The sequence below is a fragment of the Balaenoptera acutorostrata genome, chromosome 13, assembly GCF_949987535.1.
Source record: "Balaenoptera acutorostrata chromosome 13, mBalAcu1.1, whole genome shotgun sequence".
In the NCBI taxonomy this organism is placed as follows: domain Eukaryota; kingdom Metazoa; phylum Chordata; class Mammalia; order Artiodactyla; family Balaenopteridae; genus Balaenoptera; species Balaenoptera acutorostrata.
In genome coordinates, this window is record NC_080076.1 from 13673403 (window position 1) to 13693212 (window position 19810).

Sequence of the window (19810 nt, forward strand, 5' to 3'; positions counted from 1 at the left end):
TGCTTTTAACCAAGTGAAAAATTCAAGTGTAAATGAAATTCAACTTAGATTCATGGAAAGTAATATGAATTGTAAAACAGAATATGCATGCTCTCTCTTCTCAGCTCTGCCAAGAACTGAAAAACCACAAGCAAGAATCAAAACTATGCATCAGTTTATCTGAAAAGAGGATTGACACCGACTCCTCCCTAATAATGTTTCCGAAAGGACAAATGAGATAATTTATGTGAAAGCTCTTTAAGATTTTTGAAGATAATAAACCCAACATATTAATAGACGTTATCAAACCACAGTTATGAAGAACAAGACAGCACTCATTTTACATCAAAAACAAGTATAAAATTTAAATACAAAAAGCAACAAAAATAAAATTAAACCCTTTGTTCTTAAAAGGACTGCTTAAGCACACACTGGTGTCACATGTTCATACCACGTTACTCAATACTGCTGTAATTATAGTAATGAGACTTCTCGTCAATATTACAGCTTAATGCCGAACCACCCCTTCTTGGTTTCCATGTAGGAAACCATGTAAGGTTTGATCATCCCAGAAGAGAAAAAGAGAAGAAATATGAGCGGGTAAGGAGTCCGTGCTCCTGAGCAATCCCAAAAAGTCAAACATAAAAATATCTTGTCCAAGACTCACGAGCCACAGTGGGTGTATTCTCCATTCTGTCAACATCATTTCCCACTATTACAATTTAAACTGAAACAGCCAGATGACTAAAGCTAAAAGGCAGTAGAAGAGAGTCAAAAATATTAAAAATATAGTTTAGTACTGCCCTTGATTAATGACTCAGACGCCCCCAGGGAGTACAAAACATAATCTCATTAACGTTTTTAAGTCCGTAACCTATGTCGAGTAACCTAAATTCTTGAATATTTTTTCACCTAAAATTACTCTCAGGTAAAATTTAAGATGGCTGATCTTAAAGGAAAATTAAATGTTAATGTACCTAATATACTTAATACGTCACACAAGTTACTTCAGATAGAGCCATAATTAAATTTTTTCTTATTTAAAGTTAGCTAAGAGAATGGTTGCTTCAGAGGAGCAACAATTTTCAAACTAAGTTTTTCTCAACAACTCTGTAATTAGATAGTACCTTTTGTCCAAAGCCTTTTAGCTCATTAAAGACTTCCATTTTACTTTACCTGAATAAATATTTAAATATTCAAAGCAACCACAAATGGCTTTCAAAGCCTTTTAAGAATAACTTAGGCCAGGTTATACATACTAAAATTTAACTGAAAGGTGACCTCAAGAGAATGAAAGTTCTCCACTGGACAAGAACTTCTCCAAAAAAAAAGCAACTGATAAACAGATAAACTAGATAAACAACAGATAACGAGCTCAATTTAAATATAGGAAAATATTCAAAAGCTTTCAAAAGCAATTTCCTAGTCTATCCTTAACTCCACATACACAGATAAACAAAAAGATATGCAGCAATAAATTTAAGAGTAAGTTATATGTAACACTATAAAAACGAATGTGGTGGAAAACACCCCCTCAAAGGATCTCATATAAAACAAACGTTAATTCTCTTCTTCTTATGGAAAAGAATTACTACCAAAACATGCCACTTTCCTGTTGGGTGTCCTACATTCCACCTCAGCACAGGGGTAACTTCTAGGAATCTCCTCCAGCTTGGTGCAAACCTGCGCTACATGTGAAGTCCTGATAATGTTCCCGTGATGAGTGAGACCACCTTATACCAAGGCCCTTTTGTTCATCAGTAACTAAACTTCCTTGCAAAAGTTCAAGTGGACTCACTATATGGTAAATTTTGTTCTATGGCAAATGAATATCAACACAGACGTTTGCTATGTTCTTAGGCTTAAAATAAGCTCAACTTGCTATAAAATAAGCAGTTAGACATCTTTATAACATCTTTATAAAGACTGTTATATCTTTACAACAATCAGGCATCTTCCTTCTAGGACACCTGCATACCAGCTTCACATTCAAGAACAGGTTGGATGCTCTGTGTGGCTTGCTCATTTAATTAGTTACTTTTACAAGCATATTCACAGAGGTATATATGTATTTATATTGTGCATATAGAAATAAAGCAAATAAGTTCAGAATGAAGCAACAATTCCTGCTTTTCATAAAGAACGAAACAAAAAGATTAAAATGAGCACACCAGAAATTTGCGATTTACCAGAAAGATAATTTGTCACCTTTATACTGAGGTAAGTTTTTTTAAAAAAACCTATATATCATCCACTTAGAACATTTTAGACACACTTGAGGAGACAATCAAGGGGAATCAAAGATTTAAATGTCATGAATAGGACACCTAAAACCCTTCCCATGGACATTTATCATGATCAACAATTCAGTCATAAGGAAAAAAAGGGATGCAGAGCTCTTTCCATACGAAATATGTTCAATACTGCTTATTTAACATATCCCTTGTTTTATATATATTTCCTTCAATGTAATTGATTGGTTATAAGGGCATTTATCATTCTCTTGTTAAGAAAATATTCTCATTCCAAGTGTGATTACCATTTACTGCTTTTGTAAAGTAACAGTATTTTACAAATTACATGAGCCACAGGAGAAAATGATATAGTTGTTGCTCCTACATGGAAAAAAAAAAAATCACCCATTTTCTAGGCCATAAGCTTTTAAAGGCTTGTCATCCGGTTGGGATATTATCTTCAGATACTACAAATGCTATTGTATTATGATATGGTTTTCTTTACGAGGCAAAAATCCATCAGAAATCCACTTGAATTACATGTGATCCACTTTGAATTACAGAAAAACTTCAATTAAACGTAAAGGAACATCTCACCAGGAATGCTACCAGTCTTGCATATCTCAATGTGTAATTTCTTCATTCAAACCGACTAAACTGCTACTGGGACACAAGTTGGACCAAAAACATATTAAGTTAGAAAGAATGGCTACAGATTAATGAAATTACAAGTGTGATTATTTTTCCACCACCACATACAACCTAGGTGGGGAAATAATTTAGTACTTTAGTAAATCTTGGGAAGATTTAACTCTCCTTTTAAGACCTTTAATCTAGAAATGAAAAAAAAAAAAAAAGGAAGATTTTAGATCACCCTCAAGTCGTATTGTGATTCCTATATATCCCTATTGCAAGTCACATCGCAATGGTCAGTTCTGGCTATAAAGGCTAGAAGTAAGAAACTGAGAGAAAGAAATAGGCAAAACCACTTTTGACGCAGGAATCAAACTTACAGAGGAAACTGAAATAAAGCCAAAAAGCGCTGAGGGAAAGTACCGCTAAAGAGGACCGCAGCTGCTGGGTTCCATCGAGGACTAAGTGGGCAAACGAGCAGCACCAGCTGATGCGGAGCGAGCTCCCGGGCTGGAACGGCAAGCCGCGGACAGTCAGACGGAGGGAGGGTGTTCCAGCGTGTTTCCCAAGGTCATTTTCCTCTGTAGGTATCACGTGCACGTGATGTTTACCTGAAATCCCAAACTGCCTCAAACCCAACAAACCGGTGAACAGACATCCGAACGCAGCACCTTCACTGTCAAAGACACCACTGCTTCTTTCAGGAGTGCCTGCTCCCTGTGCTTCCTGGTGGCCCTGCCACCTCTCCCAGCTTGCTTCCCAACCTCGGAGCCCCCAAGAACGACAAAAGCTCGCGGATTTTAAAACTGCTCAATTTAGTATCACACAGATCGTACTTGAAAGCTGTTGAGAAGTATCAGAGACTCCCGAGGACCCGCGCTGACTCTCGAGGTGGCCAAACATTTCTCGGGACCTGGAAGTGCTTTTTCCCCACGCGTCAAAGTGCAGATGATCTCCTTACCTGCATAGAAGCGGATGAGGCAGCCGATCTCCGAGTCCATGCCTTCCTCCTGCACCCTCCACAACTCCCCAAAGCCCAGGTGGAAGAGGTAGTCATTTTGGATCTGCAATGGCTTCTCGTCCGCCTCCAGGCGCCGGGTGGTCTCTCCGTGGAGCTGCACGTACAGGGTGGGCGGTGGAGGCGCCTGCTCCGCGGTCGCCCCGTTCCCGTCCTGGGTCGACGGGGGGCGGCAGAGGGCCGCTGCTGCCGCCGCCTTCTCCTCCCGAGACCGATCGCGGGCGGCGCCGCCTGGGCCCTCGACGCCCCTCTGGGCTTTCGGCTGCGGCGGAGGCGGGGAGGCCGTCGGGGATGACGGCCGGGCGCCCGCTCCAAGCCGGGACAGGCGGGGCTGTCCCGGAGCCCCCGTCGGGGTCCGGGCCGGGGCCGGGTCAGCCTCCAGCTCCTCGGACGACGACGAGCAGCCGCCGCCGCTGCTGTAGGGGTCCAGCCGGTCCGACACGCTCTCGGCGCTGGGGCTCAGGCTGAAGCTCTCGGTGTCGGAGGCCGGGCCCGCGGCCGCGCCGTCCAGGAGCCGCGGGGCGCCCGGCTCGCCCAGGCTGGAGTCTGAGGGCGCGGGGCTGGCGCGGGAGGCGCAGAGCGCCCACCCGTCCGGAGCGCCGGGCAGCGGCAGGTCGGCGGGAGGAGCGCGCTGCGGCCCTCCGACGGCGGCCAGTCCGCTCCTCCCGGGTGGCGGCCCCGAGTCCCGCGGCTCGGCGGGCGGGAGCCGGGGACCGGCGTCGGGGTGCCCCTTGCCCAGCACCTTTACCACGCCGCCGCCCTTGTAGCCCACCTGCAGCAGGCGGGCGGCCACCTCGCCGGCCGTGGTGTCCAGCGTGCAGAGCACCGGGCGCAGATAGGTCGAGGCCATGTGGCGGTCGAAGACGTGCACGCAGCCCCGCTCGAGCTGGTGCCGCACCCAGTCCCGGTCCGACGGCTGCAGCTGCAGCATCTGCCGGTGCTTCAGGAGCAGCGTCTTCCTGTCCAGGCTCCGGGTGCACAGCGACGCCGAGGCCGAGCAGGAGGCGGAGAGGCCGGTGGCGCCGAGGGAGTGCGAGGCGGCAGCCGCGGACGACGAAGAGGACGAGGACGACGAGGCGGCGGCGGCGGCGGCCGCGGACAGATTCCTCTTCAGCCGCCCTCTCCTCAGCAGCAGGGAGTTGGCGCCACCGCCGGCCCCGGGCACCGGGGCAGCCCCGCCAGCGGTGGGCTGGGGGGCGCCGCGCCTCCTCCTGCGACCCGTGCCTCCCGGCCGGCCCGGCAGCGGCCCCAGCTGCGCCTCGCCGGGGGCCTCTTCCCGCGCCCCGCCGCTCGGGGCCGCCGGGGTCAGCGCGGGCTCCGGGCTCCGGCCGCCCCCGACTGCCGCCGCCAGAGCCGCCGCGGCCGCGGCCGCCGCTGCAGCTGCCGCCGGAGCCGGAGCTCGGTCCTCCCTGCTGGTCTCTGGGAGTCGCTGCGCCGTAGCCGCGGCGGCGGGCTCCATTGCAGTGGGGCTTCGCGCTTCCCCCCCAGCTCCGGAGACAGCGGGCAGAGAGAGAGGCGGGGAGGCGAAAGTGGGAGACGGCGGCGGCGCGGGGAGAAGGGAGAAGCCAATGGCGTTCGGCACGGCCGTTCCAGGGGATTATGTGGCAATTCGGAGCATTCCGTCGGTGTCTCGGTGTTCCATCCCGCGCGCCCGCCCGCTTGGCCGCCACCGCCCCCCCGCACACACACACGCCCTCCCCACCCGGGTCGCGGGCGCCGAGCGCAGGCCCCGCCCACTCCTCCGCCTCACCCCGGCGAACCCGCCGCGAAGCTGGGCTCATTGAATATTAATCAGGCGCCGGCAGCGGGAAGGCGGGAGGCGGGCAAGGCGGGAGCTCCTCGGCGAGCCTCATGAATATGCATCACCTGTATGACGGCATTCCAGGCAGAAGAGGGGAGAGCAGGAGGACGGCGGTGAGGCGGGGCTTCAGGGTAAACAAATGGGACGGCGTACGGGGGCCGGGCTGGGGGGGCAGTTTCCCGGGAGGTTCCGGCGCGAGCCTCAGAGATGGAAAGGCAGAGACGACAGATGCGCGCGGTGCACCTTGGGAGTTGTAGTTCCAGTGCGCGGACGGGCATGTCCGAAGGAAACGTGGTGAACTACAAGCCCCAGAGATCCTTAAACTATGCCCCTCCTTGCAGCCAGCCGTGTGCCCTGGACAGTGGGTATTCTGCCCTCTGCTGTTGAACTCCGTGCCCGGGAATGTTCTTGTTCATAAACTTGTACTTAGCCCGCCCGCTCCCGCTCCCCAGAAGACTTTCGTTTTCCCGGCTAATTGAAAGAGAGGGCCTTGAGGGACTCTAAACGGCACAAAGGTCCCCAGCCTTTGGTGTTCACCTCCACCACCCATTGAACGAGCTTAGTGGAAATCGTGCAGCCCCGACCCGATCCTCCAATTCCTACATCTGAGAAAGAAAATGGCAAAGGGCTGAGATCTCATTTTTCCCTGTTGATCTTAAGGTTTGAAGTAACTTAATGACACAGAAAGCGATGTAAAGTAGAGGAAACGCTGGAATGGAGACACAGTGGGATATGAGATGGGCTGGTCCTGTATGTTCTCTCTTAACGCCTTCCCTTGTTTTTTCTTTCAACATTCAGAAAAAGTTATATTCTACGGCTACAATGTTATTCGTGGTCTGAAAAGTTGCACTTTCTTGTCAGTTGAAACAATACTGTAGGCTAGATTAGAATAGCGTACTATTGAAAATAATTTAGTAAATTTTTAATTGAATTACTATTCCCCCCACATTGTTTTATAAATCTGGATTTTCACATTTGAGACTTTTTCAACTTCATACTATCCAGGGCCTGCCTTAACTTCAATAAAGTTACTAAACTTGGGGGTGAATCGGGGGTGGGGGGTTTGAGGAAAGAGGAAGGAGAGAGAAACAGAGAAACTGGAACTTGTAGCTGATGTAACAGAAACTAGTAAGGGCAGGGAAAGTTGTACTTGGGTTATCTACACAGTTTCATTGAAGAGGAATGGAGGAAGTTACAGGACCAAAAAATATATATTTATCTTGATTCTTGAAATTCCTGAAAACGATTTTTTATATTTTTCTTTTGAAGTATTACCTCTTGGTCTCATGAAACAAATGTTTATTCCATTTCAATTCAATCAACAGCACAGAGTTACATTTTTAAAATTAGGAAGAATGCAAGTTCTCCCAAGAGACATAAGATAGTCAAGTCAATTAATTTAACAAATAATTATAAACATATTATATGCCAGGTACTCTGTTACAGCAATCGAATAAATCAGACACTGTCCTTGCCTTCATAGAGCTTATAGATTAGCAAGAAAGAGGTTCAACAAGTGAGAGGGATGTGGAGGAGGGGAAAATACTAGGTGCCATGGGAAGAAACAAAAATAAAACAAGAGAACTGACCTAGTCTAGAGAGTCCAACAATAGAGACCTCACTTTGGATGAAATTTTCTGGAACAAATGAAGCTGAGTACTTGCTGAAGGATAAGTCTCTGAAAGAAAGTAAAGAGGCAGAGAAAGAGGTAATGATCTTGAAGATGAATTTCAGCTGCCTAATCCTCATGTACCTTGAGTAGCACCTAACACAAACTATTCTAGAAATGAAAAGAACAGTATTTTAATTTAGCCTTACTTTAATAAGGTTAAAAAACAAAGACTATGTTAAATTTCAGCACTAAAACACGGACTATTTACATTTCTTTATATTTTTTAGTTCCTTAGCTGATTTCCTGTAAACCTCTTTAATTTTTTCTATATTAAGAAATATAAATTAATTCTCATATATCTGCTTTCTAGAGTTATTTTTATTTAGCTAATGTAACAAACTCAAGGGAAGTTTGTTCTAATCAGAAATTCTGTCACCATTGGCCCCATGTCCATTTGCATCCTCTCTAAGAAATCATAGCACTGTTCTCAATAAGCTCTGAGTCTTGTTTAGTTTTACACAATCACCACAACTCTTGCCTTTTCATCCTCTAGGAACTGTATTTACCCCTTGAAGTTATTTGTAACCAAAAAACCTCCTCCAAGGGGGAAAAATTAAAGAAAAAGCATTGGTCAGAGAAATCAGTATCCAAAGTATTGGAGCGGGGAGGGGTTGAAGAGTCTTCATACACACCTGCCAGACTTGGTATGAGGGATTACTAAATTGGGAGGAGAAAGGGAATAATGAATTATGTTCAAGTATCTCAACATGAAGAAAAAGGAAGTACATTCCAGCCTCAAAAAACAGTGGGTCCTTCTTTTGTGGGCGGGGGGAGAATGCAGATTATAATTTCTACACAGAGAAACTATTTCAGGCATAGTGTCTATAATCTAAAAGACATCATATTCCATTGTATCCAAAATAATAGAAATCAGAGTTTAGGGGAGAGCAGAAAACCAAGGATCCACAGTGTGATCCACCCCTGGTTCCACCTCCAAACACCTTCAGTAAAGTTACTAAACTTGGGGGTGAGAGGAGAGAGAGAAAGAAATGAGAGTTCATAAAAATAGTCCCCTGAACACCAGATCAACTGGAACCTCAGAGTTTTAATAATAGACAATAATAAGGGCAATGAAACTTATACTTGGAGTTTGCTGGTATCATGGAACATCATCCAGACCATCCCAGCCAACCCACGCAGTACAATTTCTCTGAACAAGAAAAGGATTTCAGTTAAGGACAAATGTTTTCTAGACACCCATGAAATCGCAGCTTCTCCTACTTAAAAGTAGAGTGGGGAATAGGCCACTATCTTGAAACCACATAATTCACAAATGCCCCCCATCCTTTAAAATGTTCCAAATGTACAATCTGATACCACATTTCTCACTAGCCACACTTTTAAAAGAACCACATCTTCAAATGCTAAAAGATAATCCCGAAAAGAAACAACAGATGTAAAAGTTGCAAACCCTGATGCCAACTTGTTAAAATATTTTCACAGCTAAGTATAGAAAAAGAGAACATAATTTTCAATTTACTGCCACAGTTTATTTTATGCCATGTGATTTATAACTGACTTGCTGTGTTTTGCATCTAGGTTAATCCTGTTTGCATCCTCAGATCCAAGATAAAAGAAACAATCTTTGGAATTTTTTTTCTAATATAAGCAGTTGGAATTTTAATGGAGGCATGAATTGATAGCAGGATTGGTTTCAGTCTGAATTGTTAAGGGCTCAGCTGTGTCCAGAAATAAACTCAGAAAGATGCAATATACAATGTAATACATTTAGTTAGTACATTATGAACAAGGAATATAATTATAGTTTCACATTTCTATATCCCTTGAGCTACTAGTGGTTTACCATCCCTAAATTGCTCACTATTTACTCATTAATTTTTACTATGAGGGACCCATTTAGCAAATTAGTGCTCTAGTGCACTAAATGGGCCCCAGGTGGCCAAATAGAATTCATATGTTCCCTGCTCACTGACAGGAGGAGACCTTCTCAGCTCTCTAAGGCTTCACCCCTCCCTCACAAACTTATCATCTGAACTCTTATCAAGAGCTTAGATTACCACTATCATTTTAGGTAGTCTATTTTATAGATATGGCTTAATAACTTTTCAGATTTTAGTGCACACTTTTTTATCCTGTAATTCTTTGTCTCTTTCTCATTCCTCACATCCTGCCTCACAGAAATAAACGAGATGTGTTTGTCATCACAACAATGAAGTATTAGACCAAAAAATAGAGGCCATGTAATCCCACCACTTCCAGTAACAATATAAATTACCTGGAACATTCATTCAACAAGTATTTATTAAGCTTTTATATGCAGGCACCATTTACGCTCAGTAAATAGTATAGACAAAAATACTTGCCCTAAGAAAGCTTACATATAGGCATTGTCTTTTTTTTTTTTAAGCTTTAGTTAAAATTGGCCTACTTTCTTCTTTTGTATAGATGGTTCTTGTTTCAGGCAAACAGGATATATGAAAATCTAGCTAGGGACTTCCCTGGTGGTGCAGTGGTTAAGAATCCACCTGCCAATGCAGGGAACACAGGTTCGATCCCTGGTCCAGGAAGATCCCACATGCAACTAAGCCCGTGTGCCACAACTACTGAGCCTGTGCTCTAGAACCCACGAGCGACAACTACTGAAGCCCGCGCACCTAGAGCCCATGCTCCACAACAAGAGAAGCCACCACAATGAGAAGCCCACCACTGCAACAAAGAGTAGCCCCTGCTCTCCGCAACTAGAGAAAGCCCGCACTCAGCAAAGAAGACCCAACGCAGCCAAAAATAAAAATTAATTAATTAATTTTAAAACAAAACAAAATCTAGGTATATAAATTATATATTAGGCTATAAATATTTCTTTATTCTTTCTCTTATATGAATTCATCATAAAATTGTTTTAAATACTGGGCTCCCATAATATTAATACATTTAAAATATATTAATTGTAAAAACTGATTTATGCCCAGCTTTTAGAAATCCATTTTGGGTTCTAACAAGTGCCTAATACCTCTTTCCATCAAGATTCATGTCTAACAAATATCCTTCCTACATCATCCCAAAGCATTTCCCCCTGAATCTTCCATGACTAAAAATAGAAAAGTATCCTCCAGATGACTCCCCTATACTTATAGTCATTAATTATACCCTGAAGAATCAGCGTGGGAATTCTCTTTTTTGCCCCAAAATAGATTGTAGGAGACACACTTAACGCCTAGAAATCCTGGTCTTTTCCCCTCTATTTCCCACCAAATCCACTGGGCTGGACTCCTAGATATATGTTTCTTAGGGCTTCCATAACAAAGTACCATAAACTGGATGGCTCAAACAACAGAAATTTATTTTCTCAAAGTCTGGAGGCTGAAGTCCAAAATCAAGGTGCTGGCAGGACCATGCTCCCTCTGAAGGCTGAGGGTTGGGTGGAGAGATCCTCTCTTGCCTGGTCCAGTTTCTGGTAGTTGCCAGCATTCCTTACCTTGGAGCTGCATTACTGCAATCTCTTCCCTCTGGTGTCTGAGATCACAAGGCCTTCTCCCTGTGTCCCTGTGTCCAAATATCCTTCTTCTTATAAGGATACCAGTCTTTAGGTCAGGGCCCACTCTAATCCATTATGATCTCACCTTAACTTGATTGCATCTGCAAAGACCCTATTTCCAAATAAGGTCATAATCTGACGTTCCAGGTAGATGCCAATTTTGGGGGGACACTCCATCCAGTACACTAGATGTCTTGTATCACTACTCAAGAGTGACAATCTGAAATTTATCAGACTTCTAGATTTCAGGGACTAGTAAAATCCTCCCCCCGGTCCTGCCTCCCCGAAAGAATTGATGTCCAAACTAGGGTTATTTACTTTTTACTCACTCATTTAAATATTTTTTGAGTCTCTGTTTTATGTCAAGCACTATGCTAGGAATTGAGTGTATGATAGTGAATAAAACAGTTGTAAGCACTGCCCTCAAAAACATTTTAAACTATAATACCATAAAAATACATTTAATGCAGAAAAAGTAGGAAAAAGACAAATCTCAGCATAAAAGGTTCCCTTTAAATTGAACAAAGTTAATTTTATGAAAAGCTTTTTACTGTTTTTTTTTTTTTCTCGCCTTACCACAGATCAAGAAAAATGCCATCTCAAGCCAGTACCTCATCTCAGACTTGGCATTTGGGAATCACAGTGGTAGAGTTTGCAAAGAGGTACCATCTCTAGTGCTCCTCTGTTCTGTATCCAGTAATGGATGGTTATGGTAAACACAGAGCTGTGACTTTCAGGAATTTTATAATTTACAACCATCTGCTGCCAGATGGATCAAAATATTACCAAAAAAATGACCACTGCACCAGTGCCATAGCATATGTATAATCTTACCATACCTCTAGTAAAAATGGGATGCCAGGAAAATCAGGCAGAGGGGATCATGCTTAGGTAGGTATATTAATAGTCAAATATAATGATGGTGACAATGGCAGAATAACATTCTCAGTCTTCTACACATTCCATAGTTTGAAAGGTGGCTTCATGTAATATTTGGGGGAATTTAATAATATATAAGGTTGGAAGTCAGAAAGTCCTCATTATGGTCCTGGTGCTATACTAACTAGTTAACTATGACCTTGGGAAGGCATTTGACCTTCAAGGAGGCTTCAGTTACTGATTTATGAAATGAAGGAGTTGAACTAGTGTCTCTAAAAAATCTCTCCCAGCTCAAAAAACTTCTGATTTTTGGCTGAAAGCAAAATTGTCTAAATTGGAATATTGGCAAATGTTTTTGTTAGTCACAAAGCAGAGGCCTTCACATTTAGATGATATTAATTTGAAATAAAAAGGCTCTTAAGGCTGATTCTTGCCATTTAAAGGAATTTTTAATGCATTTAAAATAACAGCAGGGTTATTCTGACATTTAAGAAAACTGCTGGGTTTTCAGTCCTTTGAAATATAAATTTGTCATGAATAGGAGTCAATCCACGACAACGAGATCCACAGCTTCAGATTTCCAAACTCCAGGGTCTTTATCAGTTTTCCCTTTTATGGTCACAGGTGGGTAGAAATCTCATTAGCACAAAGTAAGTTCAGCTCACAGAAGCTAGAACAACTGCCCAGTGCACCAGGAGACACAGACAAGGATGCTGACAGCAGCGACAGTTCACAGTGTCAAAGCCTGGGATCAGCCCTAATGTCCATCAACAGCAAAACAGGTAAATAAGTGGTAGCACAGCCATACATTGAAATACCAACACTACAACAGCAATGAATAAAATTATTACAATGCTAGGCGATATGAATGAATCTTTTTTTTTTGAATTTTTGAATTTTATTTTATTTTTTTATACAGCAGGTTCTTATTAGTCATCAATTTTATACACATCAGTGTATACATGTCAATCCCAATCGCCCAATTCATCACACCCCCACCCCCACCCCACCGTGGCTTTCCCCCCTTGGTGTCCATACGTTTGTTCTCTACATCTGTGTCTCAATTTCTGCCCTGCAAACCGGTTCATCTGTACCATTTTTCCAGGTTCCACATATATGCATTAATATACGATATTTGTTTTTCTCTTTCTGACTTACTCTGTATGACAGTCTCTAGATCCATCCACGTCTCAACAAATGACCCAATTTTGTTCCTTTTTATGGCTGAGTAATATTCCATTGTATATATGCACCACAACTTCTTTATCCATTCGTCTGTCAATGGGCATTTAGGTTGCTTCCATGACCTGGCTATTGTAAATAGTGCTGCAATGAACACTGGGGTGCACGTGTCTTTTTTCTTTTTTCTTTCTTTTTTTTTGCATGTGTCTTTTTGAATTATGGTTTTCTCTGGGTATATGCCCAGTAGTGGGATTGCTGGATCATATAGTAATTCTATTTTTAGTTTTTTAAGGAACCTCCATACTGTTCTCCACAGTGGCTGAATCAATTTACATTCCCACCAACAGTGCAAGAGGGTTCTCCTTTCTCCACACCCTCTCTAGCATTTGTTGTTTGTAGATTTTCTGATGATGCCCATCCTAACTGGTGTGAGGTGATACCTCATTGTAGTTTTGACTTGCATTTCGCTAATGATTAGTGATGTTGAGCAGCTTTTCATGTGCTTCTTGGCCATCTGTATGCCTTCTTTGGAGAAATGTCTATTTAGGTCTTCTGCCCATTTTTGGATTAGGTTGTTTGTTTTTTTAATATTGAGCTGCATGAGCTGTTTATATATTTTGGAGATTAATCCTTTGTCTGTTGATTCATTTGCAAATATTTTCTCCCATTCTGAGGGTTGTCTTTTCATCTTGTTTATGGTTTCATTTGCTGCGTAAAAGCTTTGAAGTTTCATTAGGTCCCATTTGTTTATTTTTGTTTTTATTTCCATTACTCTAGGAGGTGGATCAAAAAAGATCTTGCTGTGATTTATGTCAAAGAGTGTTCTTCCTATGTTTTCCTCTAAGAGTTTTATAGTGTCCAGTCTTACATTTAGGTCTCTAATCCGTTTTGAGTTTATTTTTGTGTATGGTGTCAAGGAGTGTTCTAATTTCATTCTTTTACATGTAGCTGTCCAGTTTTCCCAGCACCACTTATTGAAGAGACTGTCATTTCTCCATTGTATATCCTTGCCTCCTTTATCAAAGCTAAGGTGACCATATGTGTGTGGGTTTATCTCTGGGCTTTCTATCCTGTTCCATTGATCTATATTTCTATTTTTGTGCCAGTACCATATTGTCTTGATTACTGTAGCTTTGTAGTATAGTCTGAAGTCAGGGAGTCTGATTCCTCCAGCTCCGCTCTTTTCCCTCAAGACTGCTTGGCTATTCGGGGTCTTCTGTGTCTCCATACAAATTTTAAGATTTTTTGTTCTAGTTCTGCAAAAAATGCCATTGGTAATTTGATAGGGATTGCACTGAATCTGTAGATTGCTTTGGGCAGTATAGTCATTTTCACAGTATTGATTCTTCCAGTCCAAGAACATGGTATATCTCTCCATCTGTTGGTATCATCTTTAATTTCTTTCATCAGTGTCTTATAGTTTTCTGCATACAGGTCTTTTGTCTCCCTAGGTAAGTTTATTCCTAGGTATTTTATTCTTTTTGTTGCAATGGTAAATGGGAGTGTTTCCTTAATTTCTCTTTCAGATTTTTCATCATTAGTATATAGGAATGCAAGAGATTTCTGTGCATTAATTTTGTCTCCTGCAACTTTACCATATTCATTGATTAGCTCTAGTAGTTTTCTGGTGGCATCTTTAGTATTCTCTATGTATAGTATCATGTCATCTGCAAACAGTGACAATTTTACTTCTTCTTTTCCAATTTGTATTCATTTCTTTTTCTTCTCTGATTGCCATGGCTAGGACTTCCAAAACTATGTTGAGTAACAGTGGTGAGAGTTGACATCCTTGTCTTGTTCCTGATCTTAGAGGAAACGCTTTCAGTTTTTCACCATTGAGAATGATGTTTGCTGTGGGTCTGTCGTACATGTCCTTTATTATGTTGAGGTAGTTTCCCTCTATGCCCACTTTCTGGAGACCTTTTTTTATCATAAATGGGTGCTGAATTTTGCCAAAAGCTTTTTCTGCATCTATTGAGATGATCATATGGTTTTTCTTCTTCAATTTGTTAATATGGTGTATCACATTGATTGATTTGCATATATTGAAGAACCCTTGCATCCCTGGGATAAATCCCACTTGATCATGGTGTATGATCCTTTTAATGTGTTGTTGGATTGTTTGCTAGTATTTTGTTGAGGATTTTTGCATCTATATTCATCAGTGATACTGGTCTGTAATTTTCTTTTTTTGTAGTATCTTTGTCTGGTTTTGGTATCAGGGTGATGGTGGCCTCAGAGAATGAGTTAGGGAGTGTTCCTTCCTCTTCAATTTTTTGGAAGAGTTTGAGAAGGATGGGTGTTAGCTCTTCTCTAAATGTTTGATAGAATTCACCTGTGAAGCCATCTGGTCATGGACTTTTGTTTGTTGGAAGATTTTTAATCACAGTTTCAATTTCATTACCTGTGATTGGTCTGTTCATATTTTCTACTTCTTCCTGGTTCAGTCTTGGAAGGTTATACCTTTCTAAGAATTTGTCCATTTCTTCCAGGTTGTCCATTTTATTGGCATAAAGTTGCTTGTAGTAGTCTCTTAGGATGCTTTGTATTTCTGTGGTGTCTGTTGTAACTTCTCCTTTTTCATTTTTTTTAATGATTTGAGTCCTCTCCCTCTTTTTCTTGATGAGTCTGGCTAATGGTTTATCAATTTTGTTTATCTTCTCAAAGAACCAGCTTTTAGTTTTATTGATCTTTGCTATTGTTTTCTTTGTTTCTATTTCATTTATTTCTGCTCTGATCTTTCTTTCCTTCTGCTAACTTCGGGTTTTGTTTGTTCTTCTTTCTCTAGTTCCTTTAGGTGTAAGGTTAGATTGTTTATTTGAGATTTTTCTTGTTTCTTGAGGTAGGCTTGTATAGCTATAAACTTCCCTCTTAGAAGTGCTTTTGCTGCAACCCATAGGTTTTGGATCGTCGTGTTTTCATTATCACTTGTCTCTAGGTATTTTTTGATTTCCTCTTTGATTTCTTCAGTGATCTCTTGGTTATTTAGTAACGTATTGTTTAGCCTCCATGTGTTTGTGTTTTTTACATTTTTTTCCCTGTAATTAATTTCTAATCTCATAGCGTTGTGGTCAGAAAAGATGCTTGATATGATTTCAATTTTCTTAAATTTACTGAGGTTTGATTTGTGACCCAAGATGTGATCTATCCTGGAGAATGATTCGTGCGCACTTGAGAAGAAAGTGTAATCTGCTGTTTTTGGATGGAATGTCCTATAAATATCAATTAAATCTATCTGGTCTATTATGTCATTTAAAGCTTCTGTTTCCTTATTTATTTTCATTTTGGATGATCTGTCCATTGGTGTAAGTGAGGTGTTAAAGTCCCCCACTATTACTGTGTTACTGTCGATTTCCTCTTTTATAGCTGTTAGCATTTGCCTTATGTATTGAGGTGCTCCTATGTTGGAGGCATATATATTTATAATTGTTGTATCTTCTTCTTGGATTGATCCCTTGATCATTATGTAGTGTCCTTCCTTGTCTCTTGTAACATTCTTTATTTTAAAGTCTATTTTATCTGATATGAGTATTGCTCCTCCAGCTTTCTTTTGATTTCCATTTGCATGGAATATCTTTTTCCATCCCTTCACTTTCAGTCTGTATGTGTCCCTAGGTCTGAAGTGGGTCTCTTGTAGACAGCATATATATGGGTCTTGTTGTTGTATCCATTCAGCAAGCCTGTGTCTTTTGGTTGGGGCATTTAATCCATTCACATTTAAGGTAATTATTGATATGTATGTTCCTATTACCATTTTCTTAATTGTTTTGGGTTTGTTTTTGTAGGTCCTTTTCTTCTCTTGTGTTTCCTACTTAGAGAAGTTCCTTTAGCATTTGTTGTAGAGCTGGTTTGGTGGTGCTGAATTCTCTTAGCTTTTGCTTGTCTGTAAAGCTTTTGATTTCTCCATCGAATCTGAATGAGATCCTTGCCGGGTAGAGTAATCTTGGTTGTAGGTTCTTCCCTTTCATCACTTTAAGTATATCATGCCACTCCCTTCTGGCTTGTAGAGTTTCTGCTGAGAAATCAGCTGTTAACCTTATGGGAGTTCCCTTGTATGTTATTTGTCGTTTTCCCCTGCTGCTTTCAATAATTTTTCTTTGTCTTTAATTTTTGCCAATTTGATTATTATGTGTCTCGGCGTGTTTCTCCTTGGGTTTCTCCTGTATGGGACTCTCTGCACTTCTTGGACTTGGGTGGCTATTTTCTTTCCCATGTTAGGGAAGTTTTCGACTATAATCTCTTCAAATATTTTCTCAGGTCCTTTCTCTCTCTCTTCTCCTTATAATGCGAATGTTGTTGAGTTTAATCTTGTCCCAGAGGTCTCTTAAGCTGTCTTCATTTCTTTTCATTCTTTTTTCTTTATTCTGTTCCGCAGCAGTGAATTCCACCATTCTGTCTTCCAGGTCACTTATCCGTTCTTCTGCCTCAGTTATTCTGCTATTGATTCCTTCTAGTGTATTTTTCATTTCAGTTATTGCATTGTTCATCTCTGTTTGTTTGTTCTTTAATTCTTCTAGGTCTTCGTTAAACATTTCTTGCATCTTCTCAATCTTTGCCTCCATTCTTTTTCCGAGGTCCTGGATCATCTTCACTATCATTATTCTGAATTCTTTTTCTGGAAGGTTGCCTATTTCCACTTCACTTAGTTGTTTTTCTGGGGTTTTATCATGTTACTTTATCTGGTACATAGCACTCTGCCTTTTCATCTTGTCTATCTTTCTGTGAATGTGGTTTTTGTTCCACAGGCTGCAGGATTGTAGTTCTTCTTGCTTCTGCTGTCTGCCCTTTGGTGGATGAGGCTATCTAAGAGACTTGTGCAAGTTTCCTGATCTGAATGAATCGTAAAAGCATGTTGAGTGAAAGAAGCCAGACAAGCAAAATACTAACCATATGATCCCACTCATATCAAGTTCAAAAACAAGCCAAACTAATCTACACGTTTTAGGGATACAATTTAGGTGGTAAAATTGAAATGAAAGGAAAAGTAAATAACTAACACAAACCAACTAGGTGGAAGCGAGTGGGCTGTGACTAGGAATAGGGCACATGGCAGGGGAAGGGGGCGTCTGGGATGCTGACAGTGTCCTGTGTATTGACCTAGGTGGGTACCTGGGTCTCTGTTTTTAAAAAATGGGTTGTCTTATATTTGTGTTTTATATACTTTCCTGTTTTTGTTATACTTCAGAACAAAGTTTTGGTTTTGTTTTTTTAAGATCAACTGTATGGTTTTGTTAACAATCTGAATTTCTACGTTTTGTCGATAATTAAAAGTTTAAAGTTATGTTAAGTTTCCCACCACTTAATTCATTAAAATTTTATTTATAATTTAAAACAACTAATAAATTAAAAATCTAATGTAATTTAAGAGAGAACTTTAAATTTTACTTGTTCTAAGAGTAATGAGTTCATTATAGAAAGTTTGGTCAATATTGAAAACCATAAAGATGCAAGGATGAGCGAAAAAATCCAATGACTCAGAGTTATTTCCACATATTTCCTCGTAGCTTTTTTCTGTGTATTTTAATGAAGTAGAGATCACAATGTCATTACAATTTTCTATCCTGCTTTTCTCACTCAAAACTATGCTGTAAACATGAAAAAAATCGCCATAAACATAATTTAAATATCTAGATAAAAATGCATCGTTTTGGAGAACCATTATTTAAGCCCTCTATAAAGAGTGAATTAATGATCAGGTAGGACGCCATGCTGGCCCTCAGTATTTATGCTTTTTGTACTATTCTACTTGTGGAAATAAAAATATGGTTATAGCCGATTTTGCCACAGTCATCTTTCCTTATCTCCCCATCCTTCAACCACAGTTTAGCAACACTTAAATCGGGCAGCGTCTGAAGTCCTTTTTAGATGAGCTTGTGAGGAAGTGGAAATGAGGAAACATTTACCAAGTGCCTATAACATGCCATGATGGGGTGGCCAGATTTAGCAAATAAAATACAGGACACCCAGTAATTGCAATATTTGGACATACTTCTATGAAAAAAATAGTTATTTATCTGAGATTTGAATTTAACCTGGTGTTCTGTTTTTTTAGGTTTAAGGTTAGGGCACTGCCAGGCCTTGCATGTATATTTTCTAATTTAATCTCTTCGACCCCTTTTAGAGTTCTATATGGTTCTCATTGTAAAGAAGCGCTCAAAAAGGTTCAGTATCTTTTCTAAGGTCACAGGGCTAGAAAGGGGCAAAGTAAGGATAGAAACCCCAGCTTTATGACACCAAGATTAGGGTTACAAATTTGGTGGACTATCCTCTAGACCTAGGGTAATATGGGTGAGAGAGGGTGTTTTCGGTTTTCATTTGTTGCCACTGTTTCTTTTTTAAAATTGCTCATCACTCCTTTGTATTGTTATGTTAAAAACGAGTACTAATTTTTTAAAAAATGAGAACTGGACCCAGGTGACAGTGACAAGTTACTGAACATGATTCAAAAACGCAGCCCAGGAAAAAGAGGCTTCCCACTGACACACCCCCTCCTCCAGCCCTTCCCCAGCATTGTACTTTCTGAGGACAAATAAGCCAAGTGAGACTGTTTCGTTTCAGTCGCTCTTAGAAACCCCAGGAGTGTTGGGTATTTGGGTGTTTTTTGTTTTTGTTTTTGTTTTTGGTCGCACCTTGTGGCATGCAGGATCTTAGTTCGCCCATCAGGGATCAAACCCGTGCCCCCTGCAGTGGAAGGGCGGAGTCCTAACCACTGGACCATCAGGGAGGTCCTGCGTATTTGTTTCTTGATGGGCTTTTTTGTCATATGTTTGTTTAAATATGAAATAAATACTGTAATCAAAGGGCAAACCTTCCAGAACTGGTTCCTCTGGAGCCTGGGAGGAAACAGGACCACAGTGTAAGTTATCTTCATCCTCTCCCGTCCAGGGCCAACCCCAGCCCCGCAGCGGGGTACCAA

The 19810-nt window shown here is 41.4% G+C and overlaps 1 protein-coding gene across 1 annotated transcript in view; it reads right to left on the bottom strand.

Annotated features, from left to right (window-relative positions):
• The window catches only part of PHLPP1 (PH domain and leucine rich repeat protein phosphatase 1), a 214181-nt gene extending 208720 nt beyond the window's left edge, over nucleotides 1-5461 (bottom strand). The window contains exon 1 of the mRNA XM_057526990.1: nucleotides 3808-5461. Within this exon, the coding sequence (XP_057382973.1) occupies nucleotides 3808-5323 (1516 nt within the window). The 5' untranslated portion in view covers nucleotides 5324-5461. The remainder of the gene's footprint in view (nucleotides 1-3807) is intronic.
• Nucleotides 5462-19810: the final 14349 nt, after the last annotated feature.